At 36.6% G+C, this 21,828-nt stretch overlaps 2 protein-coding genes across 3 annotated transcripts; one reads left to right on the top strand and one right to left on the bottom strand.

Moving 5' to 3' along the window:
• Positions 1-7,122: 7,122 nt before the first annotated feature.
• Positions 7,123-14,939, top strand: LOC121761297 (ABC transporter B family member 20-like). Its single transcript, XM_042156950.1, has 11 exons — positions 7,123-7,907; positions 8,381-8,435; positions 8,524-8,699; positions 8,808-9,008; positions 9,496-9,755; positions 9,839-10,149; positions 10,231-10,451; positions 10,536-10,876; positions 11,075-11,865; positions 12,008-12,249; positions 13,109-14,939. Exons 1-11 carry the CDS (start codon positions 7,533-7,535, stop codon positions 14,336-14,338), a joined length of 4,203 nt encoding a protein of 1,400 aa, XP_042012884.1. The 5' UTR covers positions 7,123-7,532; the 3' UTR covers positions 14,339-14,939.
• Positions 14,940-15,504: 565 nt separating this feature from the next.
• On the bottom strand, positions 15,505-18,063 carry LOC121761036 (photosynthetic NDH subunit of lumenal location 1, chloroplastic-like). Of its 2 annotated transcripts, none has more exons than XM_042156615.1 (8): positions 17,937-18,063; positions 17,754-17,856; positions 16,759-16,860; positions 16,438-16,511; positions 16,235-16,357; positions 16,075-16,146; positions 15,906-16,002; positions 15,505-15,771 (listed from the first exon to the last, which is right to left on the bottom strand). In XM_042156615.1, the coding sequence occupies exons 1-8, from the start codon at positions 17,988-17,990 to the stop codon at positions 15,668-15,670; spliced, it is 729 nt and encodes a 242-aa protein (XP_042012549.1). In that variant the 5' UTR covers positions 17,991-18,063; the 3' UTR covers positions 15,505-15,667. The 2 variants fall into 2 exon arrangements, with proteins under 2 accessions (XP_042012549.1, XP_042012550.1); XM_042156616.1 differs by having other exon boundaries at positions 17,769-17,856.
• Positions 18,064-21,828: the final 3,765 nt, after the last annotated feature.

The raw sequence follows: 21,828 nt of genomic DNA, 5'->3' as shown, positions 1-21,828 counted from the left end.
ACTCATTTTTCTTTACATTTCTTAAAATCTGTGTCCGGTCAAAGTGAGACAAACTTTGTTGGACGGATGAAGTATTATATATAGATATTAATATATTATATTTCGTATATATTACTCCTAAAGTATATATACTTATAATATTAATATATTATATTATATTTTATATATTTAATAGATTATATATAATATTAATGGAATGTATTCATATTTATATGGTAGATATTGTTAAAAAAATACTTATTAATCTATTATTAGTTTATTGGATCTTGTGATCTAACTTAAATTAGTTTATTGGCATATAAAACGCTATGTTTTGCATAGTTCACTCGTGATGTAACTTAAATTAGTTTTAGTTTATTGGCATATAAAACGCTCAGTTTTGCATAGTTCACTCTAATTAATAAAAATAGTACTCCATATCTAAAGTTTCGTATCAAGTGATCCTATCTATATGTACTCTATACCAAATATTGAACAAGTATAGTATAGTTGGAGTCTTACTAGATTCAAACATGTGAGGGTATATCATATGGGGTGTCTACATTTAATCATAGATATTTTTCCATTTATATATTAGTGTCAAAATATCTTTTATTATATCACTCGATTCAATCCAATTAGGTTAAGAAAAAATCAGTTACAAATTGACCTGAGCATTTCTAAATTGGGGGGTTTGTGTTCTTTGCCCCTTCATCCAATTAGAGCATCCATAATAGGGCGGATATCTCGGCGGACTAGCACTAGGACATTCCAAAAACACCTCCTGCCACGTCACTAGGACACCTCCACAAATTATGGATGGTGTCCCTACTTGGAACCTCTGACCGTGAACGGCAGAGAAGATGACCGTGGAAAGTGGCCACCTTCCCGGTACATGGAATCCTCTGACATGATGGGCAGAGAAGGTGACCGTGCGAGAACACCATCTCGACGGCACAATGTGATCAGACATGGCTAAGTACCGGAAAAAGGGGTTGCAACCCAATGTGATATTTTTAGTAAGCTCGGGTCTTTTCAACAACACCCCGGATGTTACTGTGATAATGGCTTGACAATATTTTCAAATGTATATGTGTAATTTTCGGCAATGTGTTCACTGAGTACTTTTTGTACTCAGCCCTGCATATATTTCTAAATGTGCAGGTTGAGCAGCGAAGTGGTGGAGGAAGCGCTATTGAGACAAGACATTTAATTCAGTCAGATTTTGACTCTCGGAGGTTCATGTCTTCATACAGGGAACCATGTTCATTTGTTTCCGTTGTGCATCTTAAAAGACTCAAGTCTATTTTGTTCAAAACTCTGATATGTTGAAATTTTTACAAACAATTACTCGAGTCTTCATGATTGAGTATCTTTCTTCTATGTATCAGCATTTAATTAGTCATGTCTCGCGACCAATGCTTGATTTTATTTTCCCCTTATTTCTTTCCCCGCTTCTTTAATCCTCCCCTAGTCGCGATCAACCGTGTTTTCTATCCTTAGAAAATGCGGTCGTGACAAAATATCTCGAATATTAGTATTTGATCATGTTTATGATTGAGTTTAAGCATATATCTCAAATTTATCATAATTAAATATTTTACATTGTATGAATATAACTAATTTTAATCATTATTTATTGGATTGATTGCATGTAAATATTATCGGTAGCAACCCGATTAACCCGGTGGGCCAGCCTAGAACCCGAGCTTTTAAGGTTAGGGTTGAACTTTTATAACACGAAAGAAATCACAATCCGATTAGTCCGCACCCGATTGACCCGCAATTCGAGTAGGATTGGCCCGAAACCCGACGGGGAGACCCGATTGACATCCCTACATACATGTATAATTTATCTCAAATGACAATTTTTCTAGCCAGGTTGGGTAACATTAAAAAATTAAGTGAATTTTACAACAATTACTAGTACTCAATTAGGGTTAAAATTGATTATACGTATATGAGATCTGATTACCTAAAACCGCCTAATCTATTCTCCACACGTTTGGTCTTAGGTTTTTAAGTCGGACACGTGGGGGACTATGATTGAATGATGATTACATTAGTTATATATTACTTTTTTACTCCAATTTACTAACTCAGTCCTTAATTGCTAACTAAAATTAAATAATAGCCATTAGATATTCAAATTAAAGGCCTAGATCATCAGTCCCAGAATATCAATATAATCAATAAAAAAGGTTAATAAGGGTATTAAGGTCAATTTACCACAAATTAGTTGTAACTAACTTTTGAAAAATATCTCTAAATTTAAATGATTATAACTATCTCAATTTAAATTATTTTTTCACACCACATATATCAAATTAAAGATAATATAATAAGGATTTCAACGAGATCTCAATTGCATATGTTTCGAGATCAAAATCTGAATTTTTTATGAATTTTCGTATTTATTATCAAGCAGATAATGTTAATATAACTAACAAAATATATCAACTTACTACATGTAAAATGTCAACATGAAATTGTGTTGACGTATTCAAAACATGGTGTTGATATATTCAATTCACTGTGTTGACATTTTGATCTTAAACCCTAAATTTAGAGTTTTTAATATTAAAAAAAATAAAAAACGAATTTACACATGACAATTTATAGACCATTAGATCTTTCAAATCTTATAGTGTTAAATTAGTTGTAGTTAGCAATTAAGGGGTGAGTTAGCAATTATCACATCCCTATATGGTTATAAGTTGTACTATAAATATTTATAAGTTGTACTATAAATACTATACTCTTCATATGAATTGAATCACCGTCTCTCCAGTGTAAGTTGAAATATATGGAGTAATAATGTAAAGAAGTTAAAGCATTAATTGAAACTTTTAATTTTAATTTTTTTATTATTAAAGTTTCTAAAAATATTTTTTATGTTCAGCCAGCTGCATAATTTTGCATAATATTGCTGTTTTGTATTAAGAGGCTTTGGTAAATGGTAAGAATATATGGTAATACGATGACTAGCTAATATTGTTTGGATTGGCAACATTAATTTTCATATTTTTTGCCCATGCAGACAATTGAATGTGTTACACGATATCATAAAATCTTAGTGTGAAACACAAACATCATAAATATCATTCAATTGTGTAGTATTAATTATATCATTTATATGCGTAAGCCTAGATGTTTGATGGGACTATTACCAAAATTCAAAATAATATTCCAATGAAAACTTTATTAGGAAGTAGATATAACAAACATATTGGGAGACCAATGTGTTTCTAGAACCAATTTAACCAAAGCTTTTAGGTTTGAATTTTATAATTGACTCTATAAATTTAATTAAGTGTATTATATACTCCTATAAATCTAACTCTAAAACATTGATCTGATTTTCATAAGTATGATTTTACACAGTTCTTGACACAACATAATAACAATACCAAGTAATAATTAGGCAGACAAATCATAGTATAATAGTACATCAATCGAAAGTAATGCACAATATAAAAAAATATAAATATCATTATCATGTCTATCGGATAACTGAATACTCGAAACCTATTAACTGTAAATAGTGAAAATACTACATTTTAATCACCGGCAAAATAAGTTCATGGGCGGCAGTTAGGCATTGCTCTATCTACTCTGCCTACCTCAAATCCTTTTCCAATAATTTTTATGAACTCACCAAATTGGACAATACTTTTTCAATATTTTTTATGAATTTCACAAAATTGGATAATAGTAGTACTCCTTTTGAATGTGACGTGTAATCACCACACACGTTACTAAATGAATTTATTATTATTATAAGTTGGACTTAATACATAGAAATTGTAGAAACTGAGTTAATTATCTGGATTTTCTCATTCAAAGTTTTGAATAGAAGTATTTATTTGAGGTAGTTAACGCAACACTTTCTGGGCTTTCGTGATAGGTCAAACTTTTTACATTGTTTTAAATTTATTTATTCATAATGTGTAATATGGAATTTAATTGTCGCACAAAAGTCTTGGTGTGCGGTGCTGTACTATTTTTGATTGTATAATTTGTGTCACAACTATCATGGCTAGTTATTTAGACATGTATATAGATATTAAATTATAAAATATTATTTTTAGATAAATTTTAATTGTTTCAATTTCTTAACGTAATGAACAAAAACTCAATTAACTCATGTTCATGTGCAAAATATGATTCAAAAATCAAAATGAATAGTATCTTATTTTTGTTATGTTTACTTTTCCTTGATAATATTTTAGATCAATTCAGTAATGAAATTAAGTTTTAAGTGCTATAGGTATATATTTAATGAACTTATAGTGATTCAAGTTAACTATTTTTACAAGGTGATGATGTATGTTAGCTTATCGTGTCTTCGCAGTATTATCATAAGCCCATCCTTATGAGGTCGGGGCATGAATCCTTCTTATTTTCTTTTTCTTTCTCGATCTCTTCCTCGGCCATTGACGGACACACTAAGTACGGCTTAAGCTCTTGCAAGTAATTTTTTTTCTTTGCGTAGTGTTGCCAATTTTTGTGTATTTTCCACAATTTGTTGTGCATAAGACACTATCACCGTAATGACTAACGAAATATTGGTTAATTTTGTCTCGGATTTACAAAGTTAAAATTTAATACTCCTATGTATAGCTCATACCAAACAAATTTTTGTTCACCGTGTTCTAACATTCAAATCTAAGTTTGAAATCCCCACACAAACTCCTATAGTCTTCATATGTCAATCTTCATACCTAATTTTGCAGTGATATCATGTGGTGTTACTATGTTGAGAAAACGATTATTGGTTTAATATATTGGGGGAAATGTTTTGATGCTATTGGTTTAATATTAGAGCATGAACGACAACAATGTTTGGGTGAGCATGTTATAACATTAATATTTATAAAATAGAATATGAAACATTATTGAATGGGATAATATTGTCTAAGTAATAACTTATGATAATATTATCACTCATTGGAGTGAAAATGAGACTAAAAATGTGATTTTTTTTAAAAGATAGTGATGAAAGAGAAATGAGAAATTAAATAAAATTTGATTGTTTTTTTTTCATAATAAATTTACAATAATTAAAAACATAGAGAATCTAATTGGATCTTGACGGATTGGGCCTCCATAGAGCTTTCAACAATCGGTTTAAGGTCCACTTTCTATCTAAATCTTTTCTTTAAGTTGGTGGGCTTTCTTTCCAAAATTTGCTTCTGCTATCATATTTGATCCACCAAATCACCCATAAGAGTTACTCCTATCTATTCCTAAATATATGTACATAAAAAAGAGTCAGGCCTTTTGGTTCCAAAATTTATTTAAGATGACCCCTCACATAAAATATTGTAAGTTGAACTATCCATAAAAATAAAAACAATAAGTTAGAGCATTATGTTATATGTACAATATTTAAGAGCATGCATTATGTGTGAATATATAATAAAAACATACATAAGAATGGTGGAAAAGGGGTAGTGGGCCTCCTATATTTTTTCCATCCGTCTCATAAAAATAAACCATTTAGGGTCATAGATTTTAACTAATGTTTAATTGATAAAGTAAGAAAAAAGGAAAAAAAAAATAGTTGAAATTGCGTAGTGGATGGTGAGACCCATAAATAATGAAGTAAAAGAGAAGGAGAAAATTATTGCCATAAGTGGATATGAACTATTTCTATGAATGAGCGAAAAAGGAAATATGACCTATTTTTATGGAACGAAGGAAGTATAGCGATGAGTCCTGAGAATAATACAACTTGTAGAATCATATACACTTAAGAATGTCATTATTGACGTGGTAAAATAGAGATGGTGCATCAGTCATCGCTATATATAGACGATAGAATAATAGTAAACCCCAACTTTGAATAGTTAGAATGAAAATATCTCACCGTAGAATTGACGGCAACTCAAAAAATTTCGAATTGAGTGGAGTTTATGGAACCACAGTAGAGTCGTCGGCTCTGAGTCAGCTTGAATCCATCAATGGTGTTTTGGTGGTGCCTTTCTCTAATTTTTTGTGGGAGCTTCGTCTATTCTGTTCTGTTCTATAATTCTTTTATCCATTCAATATGTTCGAATACTTTGTTCATAAATATGAACATGCTAAGTATTGAGAAAAATATATGCTGGCATTTTTTTCATAAATATGAACATGCTAAGTATTGAGAATCATATATACTCACATTTTTTTCACAAATATGAATATGTAAAGTGTTGAGAATCATACAAACCACTTTTATTCCAGCCAAGATTAGTAGTCTTTCTAGAAAGAAATATGGATATTTTGACTTTTTTCATCGACTTTTTATGACTATTATGCCATTTATCAAATATATATAGAATTATCTTTTATTGAAGTTTAATACCTCTTTATCCTATTAAAATTGAAATATAATCTAAAATAGAAATTATCTTAATGTTGATATGTTTATTACTTTATTCTTTCTTCATTATTATCTAATAAAACTAACACAATATAAAACCTCGTACTAAAACAATAAATATTTCATATTTAATAAGACAAAAGAGAGAATGCCATTTGTATTTTTTTTCTCTAAATGTAATGGAGTAATATGTAAGTAAATCTCATGTCAAGTTTTGGTACATATTAGTAGTAGTAAAGTGAGAGAAAAATATAGAGTCAAATAATTGATTTTTGAAGTATTGTTAATAAAAAATACTTACGAGATTCATTTATAAAAATAGAATGCTACTATGGACGAAGAAATCTATACAATTTTCCATTATTTTTTAAATAACGATTATTTGTTTTTCAACGTCGATGAAAATGATCGAACCAAATCCGACTTCATGGTTTAGTTATGGTTCCACATATCTCAAACCACGAATCAAGGTAAACCGATAATATCTCAAAAACCAAAATAAAAAAAACAATGAAACACCAAAAATAGTGAAAAAATTGAAACCGTCTTCCAACTAGCCCAATCGGTCACCTCTTGCAGAACCGGAACCGGAACCGAAAACGGCAACCCGGCGTCACCACACCTGTACTAATTCCCTAAATTAAAAATGAAATTAACAAATAATTAAATCATCCAAAAAAGACGTTAAAAATTAAAAAAAAAATGAATAATGCGTGTGTATGTACAGCTGGATCTTCAATGCATTTCCGCTTTCCCAACTCCCCTTTTTAGTTCAACTCAGACCTCCGACGACCGCTGTTTTGACACTTTTTTTTTACGTTCTCTACTTTTTTAGAGAGAGAAACAGCAAGAGTAGAGAGAGACGGCAAATTCAATTCAACTCTCCTCCCCAAAACCTCTCTCCTCGTTCTCGCAGCCGTCGCTACCACCAATCGCCACAATCCGCCCCTCGCCAGTCAACTCAGCAGCTCCGCCCGCCTTTTCTGACTCATTTCCGCTTCAATTTTCACCTCCAGCTCCGAAAGGGGAGAAACACGCACCAATAAGCATCCAGCCGATTCCGATCTACTTCCGCCGAGCTGGAATAGAACGACTTCCTATGCTGTGACCTCGACCTAGGGTTTTGATTTTTGTTTCCGTTGTGGTGGAGCCGTTGTTCACTTTTGAGTGATCGAGCGAGGAAGAGATGATGATATCCAGGGGTTTGTTCGGGTTGTCCCCGCCGCACATACAGCCGCTGACGCCGGTGTCGGAGGTGTCGGAGCCGCCGGAGTCGCCCTCTCCGTACGCAGATATGGGGACGGGCGAGGCGGAGCCGGTGGAGATGGAGGAGGAGATGGACGCCGAGAACGAGGAGATGGAGCCGCCGCCGGCTGCGGTGCCGTTCTCCCAGCTATTCGCCTGCGCTGACCAGCTCGACTGGGCGCTCATGTTCGTTGGATCTATGGCGGCTGCTGCGCACGGGACTGCGCTCGTTGTCTACTTGCATTATTTTGCTAAGATTATACAGCTGCTCCGGCATGAGGGGTATAGCGAAGAGCTTTTCGACAGGTTCACTGAGGTAATTTCTCACTCTTATTATGAGAATTGCGAGATCTCTTGCGGACTGAACTTACAAAGTAACTGCACTGAGCCTATTAAGTAATTTTATTGAACCTATAATGTAATTGCATTGAACCTGAATGGTTGAGATATTAACAAAACCAATAGACTGGATAAGTTGGGGCTTGGTTTCCATTGTTTTAAGTTTTAACCTCAGCTGGAAAACTTGGACATGAGCTAGAAGTTGGTTTTTGGAAATCACAACAATGAGTAGTGTGTACGTTGACAAATTATTTTACAGTGAGTAAATTTCTGCTGAGGCTTACAATTTATTTGCTCAATAAAAGTCCGCTTAACCGTAATACTATCTCAGTAGATGTATATGATTGTGATAACCTTGTTCATTGCACTCACAGATTGGATAGTACATAATATTTTTTTCTTTTGAGGAGGCTGTTGTTTACAACTGACATTCTCTTTAAACATTTTCAGCTTTCTTTAAGCATTGTATATATTGCTGTTGGAGTTTTTGTTGCAGCCTGGATAGGTAAGTAGGTGTTGATATCTGCATTCATAATGTTCTATTTACTTGCTTTGGTATGCTAATTTCTTTAGCATTTCCAATTGATCTTCAGAGGTGTCTTGCTGGATACTTACTGGGGAACGTCAGACTGCTGTGATAAGGTCAAAATATGTTCAAGTTCTACTTAATCAGGACATGAGCTTTTTTGACACCTATGGAAACAATGGAGACATTGTGAGCCAAGTACTGAGTGATGTACTGCTCATTCAATCTGCTCTCAGTGAAAAAGTATGTTTTGCCTCTTTCTTAGTTTTGTTCCTCTTTATTGTAGTTTTAGACAGTGTTTACTGGTAAGATATATTCTGCTCTGATATAGACTTGCACCTAATGTATCAGGTGGGGAACTATATTCATAATATGGCTACTTTCTTTAGTGGTCTTATTATTGGATTCGTCAACTGCTGGCAGATTGCCCTTATTACTTTAGCTACTGGACCACTAATAGTTGCTGCAGGAGGGATTTCAAATATCTTTTTGCATAGACTTGCTGAAAATATCCAAGATGCTTATGCTGAGGCAGCAAGCATTGCGGAGCAGGTTTGATTCTTGATCTCCAATCTGATTTGCTACCGGGGACTTGTAGAAATAAACTCTTCAAATTGTGTTTTTATCTCAACCTGTCATCCAGTGTTGGTTTAAAATTAGGTTTAAGTGATTTCCAAAAAGCAGTTCTGGCTCACTATGCTTACATGTCAGTTTTAATCATTGCATTATATACTTTTTGATTCTAGTTAGTATCCTGCAGTTAGGGAGTTTATTTAACATATTCACCTGACAGTGTGTTATGATTTTAGAAGATCATAAAATGCTCCTCATTCCTTTCAAAAACTGAGAAGATTTATATCCATTGAAGTTGATTTCATTTATCATATCAGTTAGTTACTTCAGGAAGGACGAAAAATTATTTGCAACAAGATGTCAAGATATGATATTGTACCTGCATTCTGTATGCTGGCTAGATGCTTCTTGCATAGTTGGTTTGAAATGTTTCCCTCCCCCTTAACTACCTCCTTATATATAACAGGCGGTCTCGTATATCAGAACCTTGTACTCATTTACCAATGAAACCTTGGCAAAATATTCATATGCAACTTCACTTCAAGCTACACTCAGATATGGAATATTGATAAGTCTTGTTCAAGGGCTTGGACTTGGTTTCACATATGGACTTGCAATCTGTTCTTGTGCGTTGCAACTTTGGGTGGGGAGGTCCCTTGTCACACATGGAAGAGCCCATGGTGGAGAAATCGTAACTGCTCTATTTTCTGTTATATTAAGTGGCCTGTAAGTGACTTCATCGCTTCTAATTCTTATCCATCTTTAGTGCATGATTCTACTTTACTTATAAATGGACTTATGTTTAACAGTGGACTGAATCAAGCAGCTACAAACTTTTATTCTTTCGAACAAGGAAGAATTGCTGCCTACAGACTGTTCGAGATGATAACTCGGTCATCCTCCGCTGTTAATCATGATGGGTTAACTCTTCCTTCTGTTCAAGGGAACATAGAGTTTCGAAATGTATATTTTAGCTATTTGTCCCGCCCTGAAATCCCGATTTTGAGTGGGTTTTATCTCACTGTGCCTTCTAAAAAGGCTGTGGCACTTGTTGGCAGAAACGGCTCTGGAAAAAGCAGTATCATACCACTTATGGAGCGGTTTTATGACCCTACCTTAGGTAGTGTAGCCTCATTAGTTTCACACTTGTTGTGGATTATCTCTTTCACAAGTTATACTAACTCTTTTTTTCTTATTGCAGGAGAAGTTCTTTTGGATGGTGAAAATATAAAGAACCTCAAGCTGGAATGGCTAAGAAGCCAAATTGGTTTAGTTACCCAGGAACCTGCTTTACTGAGTTTGAGTATCAAAGATAACATTGCTTATGGAAGAAATGCTTCTATGGACCAAATTGAGGAAGCTGCTAAAATAGCACATGCGCATACATTTATTAGCTCTCTCGAAAAAGGATATGATACTCAGGTATTTACCTACATGTCTTTAAATCAGTTTTGCAAGGCCCAGTTCCTGATTTCTGTGGTGCTAAACGAAATTCTGTTTTTGCAGGTTGGTAGGGCCTCTCTGATGATGTCAGAGGAGCAGAAGATTAAACTTTCTGTTGCTAGGGCTGTGCTGTCAAATCCATCTATTCTACTCCTGGATGAAGTCACTGGTGGACTTGATTTTGAGGCTGAAAGATCTGTTCAGGAAGCTCTGGATGTTCTCATGCTGGGAAGATCGACTATTATAATAGCTAGACGGCTAAGTCTTATTAAAAATGCTGATTATATTGCTGTAATGGAGGAAGGCCAACTCGTTGAAATGGGTACACATGAAGAACTAATGAACTTGGATGGCCTTTATGCAGAACTGCTCAAATGTGAGGAAGCTACTAAGCTTCCACGAAGGTAAAGTTAACAAGCTAATAGTTTTTCTTTGCAACACGATGAGGCGGTGAGCCATATTATCTGTTTACAAATTAACAAAGTACACCATATTATTTATAGAACCATATAAACTCTTTCCAAGTCAGTGATGATGTTATTTATGCTTCACTGACAAACTACTAAACACTGACGCCATTGGTATCTGTAATCCACATTCAGGATGCCAATGAGAACCTACAAGGAAACCTCAACTTTTCAGGTTGAGAAAGATTCTTCTGCGAGTCGCATCTTTCAAGAACCATCATCCCCTAGAATGGCCAAGTCACCATCTCTCCAGAGAGTTGCTGGAGGTCATATGGTTCGACCTGCCGATGTTAGCTATAGCTCTCAAGAATCTCCACGAGTTCTTAGTCCACCCCCAGAAGAAATGATGGAAAATGGCGTTTCCATGGAAGTGATAGATAGAGAACCAACAATAGAGAGGCAGGATAGTTTTGAGATGAGACTGCCAGAATTACCCAAGATTGATGTTCATACTGGTCAGCGTCAAAAGAGTGCTTCTGATCCCGAATCTCCTGTTTCTCCGCTTTTGACATCTGACCCTACAAATGAACGTTCTCATTCCCAAACCTTTAGCCGACCACTCAGTGAATATGATGATCTTCCTATGACAATGAAAGAAACCAAGGGTACATCACAAGAAGAACCATCCCTCTGGAGGCTAGTAGAACTTAGCCTTGCAGAATGGCTTTATGCTGTTCTCGGAAGCACTGGTGCTGCAATCTTTGGTTCTTTTAATCCCATCCTTGCTTATGTTATTGCACTTGTAGTAACAGCTTATTACAGAAAAGATGGACATAGACATCATATACAGGAAGAAATTAACAGATGGTGCTTAATCATAACTGGCATGGGAATTGTGACGGTGATTGCTAATTTTTTGCAGCACTTCTACTTTGGTATAATGGGAGAAAAAATGACTGAGCGTGTTCGAAGAATGATGTTTTCAGGTATGTGACATCTAACTTGGAATTTGCTATGCAACTATTTTTTTTCTATTCCATTGTTCTGATCGGAAAAAGTTTGTAAAATCTCAAGCACGCTATGTCTTTGTATTTATAAGACATCTGTTCTGATTGCCTTCTTCAACAGCAATGCTTCGAAATGAAGTTGGATGGTTTGATGAGGAGGAAAATAGCGCTGATAACCTCTCAATGCGATTGGCTAATGATGCTACTTTTGTGAGAGCTGCTTTTAGCAATCGGCTTTCAATATTCATACAAGATAGTGCAGCTGTTATAGTTGCTGTCCTCATTGGGATGTTTCTGCAGTGGCGGCTGGCACTAGTGGCCTTGGCTACTTTGCCCATTCTTATGGTTTCTGCCATAGCACAGGTATGAACAGCTTTATAATTTTTCTGTAATATGGATATCTGTCTGTCTATCTCGACAAGGAAACTCTAGCTCATCCTGTATAGATATAGGCTATTGCAATTATATGCATACTGCATTTGCAGAGAGCATGTGCAGTAACCATCCATCACATTACCGATAACTTGAACCAACTTTGCATCCGACTTACCTTTTGACTCGGTAACTTTTGTTTTGTGTGGCAACTGGCAAATGACTTTTTGAAAGAGGTAGCCATCCTTGCTTGTAGATCCATCCATGCTAAATCTCTGATTTATTTAAAGATGCTATTTTTTTTGGGAGGAGGGAGGGCCGGAGAATAAGCTGAAAAAGATATGGTGCCATTCAGATGTCTGTTGAACTTATATATTGGCATCAAGCAGTTCTAAAATATTGCATGTACAGTGGACTTTTAAGCCTAGAAACACCAACCGGACTGTACCTCTTGAATATGGGCTGTTTCAGTCCCCAGCTAATTAGCAGTAAACCATTCATTTTTAGGATTTATACAATCTTCCATTTTTGGTCTTTTCAGTACAATATTAGCAGTAAATCTTATATTCCTTGTACAGGAAAAAGTAGGAGAAAAATATGTAGTGCCCACCAAGATGCCCACACTTGAACAGTGGCATGAAACCTTGGGTTTATTTACTCTTTGAGCTTAGTAAATTAGCATAATACCCTACACGTTAACTGATTCACATCTGATATGACCATGGGTTCATTAATTGCCACCATAATATAATAATCATCATAATGGTGGTCTAAGACATTTATTAGTAGCATAATCTCATAAACCAAAATTTCCCCAAGACTGATCTGAGTTTCAATTTTAATCTTACAGAAACTATGGCTTGCTGGATTTTCGAAGGGTATCCAAGAGATGCATAGGAAGGCATCTTTGGTCTTGGAGGATGCTGTTCGTAATATCTATACTGTCGTAGCATTTTGTGCTGGTGACAAGGTGATGGAACTCTACAGAGTACAACTTCGAAAGATATTCAAGAAAAGCTTTCTCCAAGGCATGGCTATTGGTTTTGCATTTGGCTTTTCTCAGTTTCTTTTGTTTGCTTGCAATGCCCTCCTTCTTTGGTACACTGCTCTTTGTGTGAAAAGGCAGTACATGTCTCTGGGGACAGCGCTAAAAGAATATATGGTGTTCTCTTTTGCAACATTTGCGCTAGTTGAACCTTTTGGTTTGGCCCCGTATATTCTTAAAAGGAGAAAGTCCTTGATATCTGTCTTTGAGATAATTGACCGAACCCCTAAGATTGACCCTGATGATAATGCTGCCCTAAAGCCTGCAAATGTTTATGGAAGCATCGAGTTGAAAAATGTCGACTTTTCGTATCCGACTCGGCCGGAAGTCTTGGTGCTAAGCAATTTCAGTCTCAGAGTTAATGGTGGACAAACCGTAGCAGTGGTTGGAGTTTCGGGGTCAGGAAAAAGCACCATTATATCTTTGATAGAAAGGTTTTATGATCCGGTTGCTGGTCAGATATTACTAGATGGCCGAGATTTGAAATCTTACAATCTGAGATGGTTGAGGAACCACTTAGGTCTTGTCCAGCAGGAGCCCATCATATTCTCAACAACCATCAGAGAGAATATCATATATGCGAGGCATAATGCAAGCGAAGCGGAAATGAAGGAGGCTGCAAGGATAGCAAATGCTCATCATTTTATAAGCAGCTTGCCTCATGGATACGACACCCATGTAGGTATGAGGGGCGTGGATTTGACTCCTGGACAGAAGCAGAGGATTGCAATCGCTAGAGTTATTCTGAAGAATGCACCTATTTTGTTGTTGGATGAAGCTAGCTCATCAATAGAATCTGAGTCAAGCAGGGTAGTACAAGAAGCCCTTGACACTCTTATCATGGGGAACAAAACAACCGTTCTTATTGCACATCGAGCAGCCATGATGAGACATGTTGACAATATAGTTGTACTAAATGGTGGACGAATAGTGGAAGAAGGGACTCATGATACCCTGATGGCAAAGAACAGTTTATACGTGCGATTGATGCAACCCCACTTTGGTAAAGGAATGCGCCAACACAGGCTTATTTAGACGAGCACCACAACATTTTCTGATGGCTGACTTGTAATTTTGGTCCCATTACCACTATGCCAACTTTGGCTGATTACGAATCTGCAAGCTTGTAGATTCTTCGAACACACCAAGATAGCCAAGTATCGAAAATGTTTATGGTCTTTCTGGAGCAATGGCAAACGAGCTCCTGCTGACATGTCCAATGTAGCCACTGCATCAGCTCGACTGGTTCTATTCATCCTATAGTATTTTGCAAGATTAGTTGTGTATTCTTTAGGAGGCGGGCAGAATGAACCGGATTCTCAGAGGTAAATTGATTTGTTAGTTAACGAGTGGGACGAGCTAAGCTGGCTTGGCGAGTGTGTTAGTATTCGTTTTCTTGGTTTTTTTTTCATGGTGTTTTCTGGGTGAGGTTAATCAGCTTAAGTTTTGTATCATATGCCCTGCCTCTATCTATTGATACTTCTTCATTTTGGTGTACATGTTATGTGAAATTGGTCTACTTTAGCAAGGCATTCTTTGTAACCTATTTGTACAGCAGAGGTCAGATTTTTCATTTATTTTTTTGAATTTTTGTCTGCCTTATTTAATGGTTATTGTGAGTTTGAGTTTTTATGGATCCCAGTTGTTTTGCTTTAGTTGTTTGTTTTTAGGTTGTTCTCTTTTTACTTTGTTGCATATATGTACTCTTTTAACAATTGGTCAATACATGCTATTACAACTGCAGAATTCGGATTTTTGGTTCAGTTCGAATTAGTTTTTCTAAACCAGTAAATGTGAAAATTTGATTTGAAGATTTTTATACTACTATATATTCCCTCTATCCACTGCCAAAAATGGAAGAAGATTAATTTTTATGGACGAACTAAAATGAAAGCAGTAGGACTAGTGATTGTCGACAGAGGAAGCAGTATAATGATTAATTTTTATGGACGAACTAAAATGAAAACAGCAGGACTAGTGATTGTCGACAGAGGAAGCAGTATAATAATTTAAAAATATTATGATTTTTTGAATCTTGCGCATATTTCAAATTTTTTGGATCGGATATTTCAGTTTGGCTTAGTCTTAAAATTTGAATTTTCAGATTGAACTCGAAATAGGCATAAAAAATTTGATCCTAAACTCGAATGCTTACCTTTGCATCCCACAAGGAGAATTATAAAAGCTTGTTCCTCTTGGGATATCGTAAGAAAACAAGAATGACTATAAATACTGAAAAAATGTATCTGGAGTAGTTTATTTGGTATACAAGATTAACATATTGCATCAAAGAATTTCACCATATTATACACAGACTAATAGTAATACAACAACTCCTTATGAAATTCTGATCAATGGAGCACTTTAGATATCCATCACTTTGAAAGAGTCAGCCACCACTTTCAGCATGTTTCTGTACTTCCTCCATCGTCTCTGGTTTGCCCCGACTATCAACGTGTAGTATCTTCCTGCACGAATCCACAAAATCGAGATTGTTGAATTTTTGCAACAGTAGAGTCTCCGGTGCTAATGTGGAGTTTAAGTTTATCTGGTTTGGGACTGTAATAACAAGTTGAAGATGGAGTAGAGGTAAATGTCATACCATTTCCAATGGCGATGGTTGCAAAAGCTGCTCTTGAAAAATTTGGGGACGTTAGTACATATTCGAACGTCCAGTAGTTTCTGCCATTGATCGTTTTCTGCACTCAGAAGATGGAATTGAATCAAATGAATCACAGTTTCTATCAGCATATTAAGGGGAAAGGTGGTACCTCTTGCATGTCCAATATATCTGCAATTTGATTTGGTGCTGAGTATACGTCGTTCGTGAGATGGAAAATGACCTTGTAGCAACAAAGTAATGTTATTCTAGAATTATTTCATCCAGTCTTCCCAAATGAAAGCAAAGAGCACGGAGATGATGGTATTCACCTCGTCCATTGGTCCTAGTTCACGGATGTCAGTCTTGGTCGTTGGAAGGAAGCTCAATCTCACGTTTTGCAGTTGTAGTGATTTGTCTTTGAACGCTGAATCATGGCCTATGAAGTCGAAGTCCTTTGGTAGAAATTATGGAGAGAAGAAAGTTAGAAACTTCCTGCTAGTGCTAGCAGTTTAACTTGAATTGTAGAACTTACTCTCCAATCTGAGGGATAGTAATACGAATATCCGTCAACTTTGTCGACATATATATTGTACTTTTCAGGTATCTCTGCATCACCAAACACAGGGATGAAGCTCAGAGACAGTACAAATAGAAGAATGCAGTGCAAAGAAAGCCATAGAACATAGTAGCATTCATTTTGCTGAAGTTGGATTGAAAAGCACTTGCAGAAACATCACATTGGTAATACAAATGATTAAAGAATGATTGATGGAATGCACACTGTGAATTCTTGACAGAATATAAGCATTGGGGTGTGTTGTATTTGGCATAAAACTGCGAGGTCTGGAAATACCTTCTGCTAGAAGGGGGCTTGGTTGGAGAGTGTTCATCGTGAGGGCTCCCATGCCAAGTATAAGCGCTCTCCTTTTGCAATTTCCAGAAGCAGCACACTGAGCTGATAGAGAAGTAAAGAAGCAATTATTTTTGCCATTTTATTGCTCTCCGAATATATCTTGATTTGCTTTACAATATCCAGATTATATCCGACTACAAAAGGGCTAAGATAAGAGCAGGATGGATGAAAGGATAACAGCAATGACAACAGTATATGTAGTGGTGTTGATAACAACTATGTCTATGAATAATGGGTCACAATGTGTGGCCATTATATTGTATGTATATATATGTGATGATTCTACATTCACAGGCACAGACACAAACACACACTCATGCATAAGGTTGACACAAATTGTAGTTAACAAAGTTCAGATATTACTTTGATGAAAACTAAGGGGCATATGATTTGATCCCTCTAACTTACTCAAATCCACTAGGGAGCTCGAGGCGAAAAACATTTTCCTCACTTAACCTAGACATACCCAAATTGTGACTGTTATAGAGAAAGTTTCACTCCTGTTAAACTGCTTTTGTCTGTAATCAATTTTCTCTTTATAAACTTGATTAAAAGTATCCAAAGAAAAGTTGAGCAGATTAGACTGAATTACTGAAACAATGCTGTATTTTAAGGAACCACTGATGATGAATCAAGAATAGCTTCAGCAGGCTTGATCACAACACAATTCAGGATTATAGGACTAAATGAAACTAATTGAGCTCAATCATTCAATAATCACAATTCACACTACTTGATTCAAAATTCCAGAACTGATCAAACCAGTTAACCCCAATCACATTCACAGCACACACGAGAATAATGCCTTCACTTAATTAAGAAACCAAAAGTTTCTCCAAATCCCTAATTCATTTAGTTGAAACGAGCAATCATACAAATTGATCCAAAAATTTAATCCACATTCCGCAAAACAACCATAAAAAACAAAATCAAACCCCATCGATTTATACTTTCTTCATCGAATGACGCGATCTTCGAGCACTTCGTGATTGAAACTGCGGCACATTCGTCTGGGCTAATCCAACCGCGCACTCCTAACTACATATTGAAATATCTCAAACACTGAAATACAAATTCACGAAATGATAAGATTTAAACGTGTGGAGACTCGAGCTTACGTTGTGTGTGAATGGCTTAGAGACGAAATTGAGAGAGAGTGATGAAACTGCCATTGTTAGAAGAGAAGCAGCTGAGCTTCGAGTTTCTCTCTCTATCCTGTTATGGATAGTTCATGCATATTTCTACTGGTCAGGAAGTATATACAGTTTATTCAGATTATTTTTCTTTTATATTTTCCCTCATTTTTATTAATATATTTTTCTTTTGTTAATATTTTGAACAGAAATAATCGTAATTAGAATAATTGGATTGAACTAAAATTATAAATTTCGTTCAGATTTTCGGGACTAATCGGGTTTCTTTTTCTTGTAAATATGAGCTTTTGATAAATTCTCATTTGGATTTTCAAGTCAAATATTTTATTTTTTTTCCCAAAATTGATATGTTTGATTCGAAACTTATTCTGATTATATTTTTATATTTCCCTCAAATTTATTAGTAATACTTCCGTTTATATTTATTTTGGTTTTGTTAAGAGGTGAACATTTTTTTTCATAATTCGAATAATTGAACTTGACCAAAAAAATATTAAATTCCCTTTAGATTGTCGAGTTGAATCGGAATTTTTTTTCAAAATTCCAGAGTTTTGTTTCGAAACTCATGCAATTTATTCTGGTTATTTTTCTTTTCCCTCATATTTTTCCTTACTAAACTAGTACTACAATTGATGAAAACAAATATAGAAATCGACGCGGTATTTTACGTGGTTCGATTCTTGACAGAATCTACATCCACGGATGAAGGTGAGACGATTTTATTTACAGCTCCAAATCAAAGAATCCAATTACAACACACACTCACAACAATGGCTAGCTACTCGATCGTAGAAGACAACTGGATCGTGAATTACTCAGTTAGCTCACCAATTTACAGTGTGTACACTCCACTCTATGTTCTCTCTTGAATCACTCAAGTTGAAGAAGACGGAATGTGTAAAACTGATTCTGTTAGCCACTCAGCCAAAAAAAAACCTCTTCACATAAAACAGCTACTTTTGGCTTCCCTTGGGCCCCCGAGACATGGGCCTGAGTTCTACTTATGGTTTGGGCCTGATGGTGAGCCCAGCCACATAGGAGCCCAACAAACTCCACCTTGGCTACATCCACCATCACTCCATCGAGCCATCAAACCATCTCCACCTACACCAATGTTTCCTCATCTTCTAGCAGCCAAGTTAATCAAGCCCAAGCAATGCTCGAACTTGGCACTCGGTAGAGGCTTAGTCATCATGTCAGCTGCATTCTCAGATGTGTGAACCTTCTTCACAATCACCACACCTTTTTCTATCTCATCTCTGACAAAGTGAAGCTTGATGTCAATGTGCTTACTCTTCTCATGGAAAGTTTGATGTTTAGCCAAGCTTATGGCACTATTGTTGTCACAGAAAATAGTGACTGCCTCTTGCATCACACCAAAATCAGCTAGTATTCCCTTTAGCCACTTTGCTTCCTTAACCGCTTCTGCCAATGCAATATACTCTGCCTCCGTAGTAGAGAGTGCAACCACTGACTGAAGGTTGGACTTCCAACTGATAGCTGTACCAAAAAACTTGAAAATGTAGGCTGACTGAGACTTCCTGCTATCAATGTTGGCAGCGTAATCCGCATCACAATATCCTATGAGTTCATTATCACCATCCACCTTGCAGAATAGCAGTCCCAGATCCTGTGTGCCTACCAAATATTTCATGATCCACTTCAAGGCTTGCCAATGTGTGTCTCCCGGATCAGCCATGTACCTGCTGGTCAAACTAATTGCATGAGAAAGATCCGGCCGTGTGCACAACATCGTGTACATAATGCTTCCAACAATACTAGCATAAGGAATCTTTGACATCAACTTCCTTTCAAGCTCATTAGTTGGCCTCTGACTGACTGACAACTTGAAATGAGAAGATGTTGGAGTTGATACTTTTCTGGAATCCATCATCTGGAATTTAATCAACATCTTCTTGATGTAGCTGTGTTGCATCAGCCATAATCTTCTAGTGGCTCTGTCTCTGATTATATCCATGCCAAGGATTCGTTTTGCATTCCCCAAATCCTTCATTTCAAAAGCTTTCTCTAAGTCATTCTTTACTTCCTTTATGTCATCCTTGCTTGGTCCAGCCACAAGCATGTCGTCTACATAGAGTAATAAGTATGCTACTGCCTTGTTTCTCTTATACCTTATGTAAACGCAGCTGTCATAAAGTGACTTCTTGAACCCCATTCTCTCCATCTGTCTGTCAAAAGTCAGGTACCACTGTCGACTGCTTTGCTTGAGTCCATAGAGACTCTTCTTCAAGCAACAGACTTTATTCTCATCTCCAGGCCTTATAAAACCTTGTGGCTGCTCCATATATATTGTCTCCTCCAACTCACCATGTAGAAAGGCTGTTTTTACATCAAGCTGTTGTAAATCCCAATCTTTCTGAGCCACAATAGCCAAGAGTATCCTTATGGAGCTATGTTTCACAACAGGTGAAAAAACTTCAGTGTAATCAACTCCCTCCTCCTGTGTGAAACCTCTTGCAACTAGGCGAGCCTTATATCTGATACTATCATTCTCAGATGCCTCCACCTTTTTCTTGTAAATCCACTTGCATGAGATGGGCCTTTGTTGAATTTCTGATCTGAGAACTAGGATCCAAGTTTTATTTTTGATGAGAGAGTCTATCTCATCCTTCATAGCCTTTATCCATTTGTCTTTATCCTTGCTACCAATAGCTTCCTTATATGTGCTTGGCTCTGAAATCTCCAGTTCCTCTGCAACACACAATGCATAGTACACAAAGTCTGCATCTCTGAATCTAGCTGGTGGTCTTATCTCTCTTCTGGTTCTGTCTCTGGCTAGACTTGGACTTTGGTCAGCTGCATCTTCATGAGATGGTTCTGCAGCCAAACCATCAGGCTGATCATCTTCTTCATCTGAGAGTCTAATCTGCTCTCTGAAATTAGCATCATTTGACCCCCCACTCTCTGGCCCAGGCTGATCAAAACTTATTCCAGCAGGTTCTGCACTAACCTCTGTGGCCTGAATGGGCTTGAATGGCATCACTGACTCATCAAAGATGACATCTCGGCTGATAATAACCTTCTGGTTCCCTTCCTCTGTGCACCAAAGCCTGTATGCCTTTGTGCCCTCCTGATAGCCAAGAAAAATACACTTCAAGGCTCTAGGTTCCAGCTTTCCTTGTCTTATGTGTGCAAAGGCTCTGCAGCCAAAGATCCTCAGCTTCTCATAGCCTCCAAGACTCCCATACCATCTGCTATCCGGAGTATCATAACCAATTGCAGAGCATGGACATTTGTTGATCAATTTAGCTGCAGTTGAGACAGTCTCTGCCCAAAATCTTTTAGGCACCCCAGAAGTAAACATCATGCACCTCACTCTTTCAAGAAGAGTTCTATTCATCCTCTCCGCAGTTCCGTTTTGTTGAGGATTCCCAGGAGCAGTTCTATGCCGTTTGATCCCCTTTTGTTTACAGAAATTGTCAAACTCTCTGGATAAGAACTCAAGGCCGTTGTCCGTCCTCAGACATCTCAGACCAGACCCTTTCTCAACTTCAACAGCCTTGCACCAGGTGCTGAATTCAGTGAATGTGTTTGATTTGTCCTTGAGGATGCATATCCAGACCTTCCTACTATAATCATCAACCATACTCAAGAAGTATCTCCCACCACCTATTGAAGTAACCGGGCTGGGCCCCCACAAATCACTATGGCAGTAATCAAGGGGCCGCAAGGATGTGTGTTTTCCTGAGTTGTAAGGGAGCTTCTTTCCTTTCCCCAGCAGGCAAAACTCACACATCTTCACATTTCCTTTATCATCACATGTGAATACACCTTTCTTGATCAACTTCTTAAGCCCTTTATCACCAACGTGCCCCAGCCTCCTATGCCACAAAAT

The sequence above is a fragment of the Salvia splendens genome, chromosome 13 (assembly GCF_004379255.2).
Source record: "Salvia splendens isolate huo1 chromosome 13, SspV2, whole genome shotgun sequence".
Classification (NCBI taxonomy): domain Eukaryota; kingdom Viridiplantae; phylum Streptophyta; class Magnoliopsida; order Lamiales; family Lamiaceae; genus Salvia; species Salvia splendens.
The sequence above is the reverse complement of the archived record's forward strand: the minus strand, read 5'-3'. Positions and strand labels throughout refer to the sequence as shown.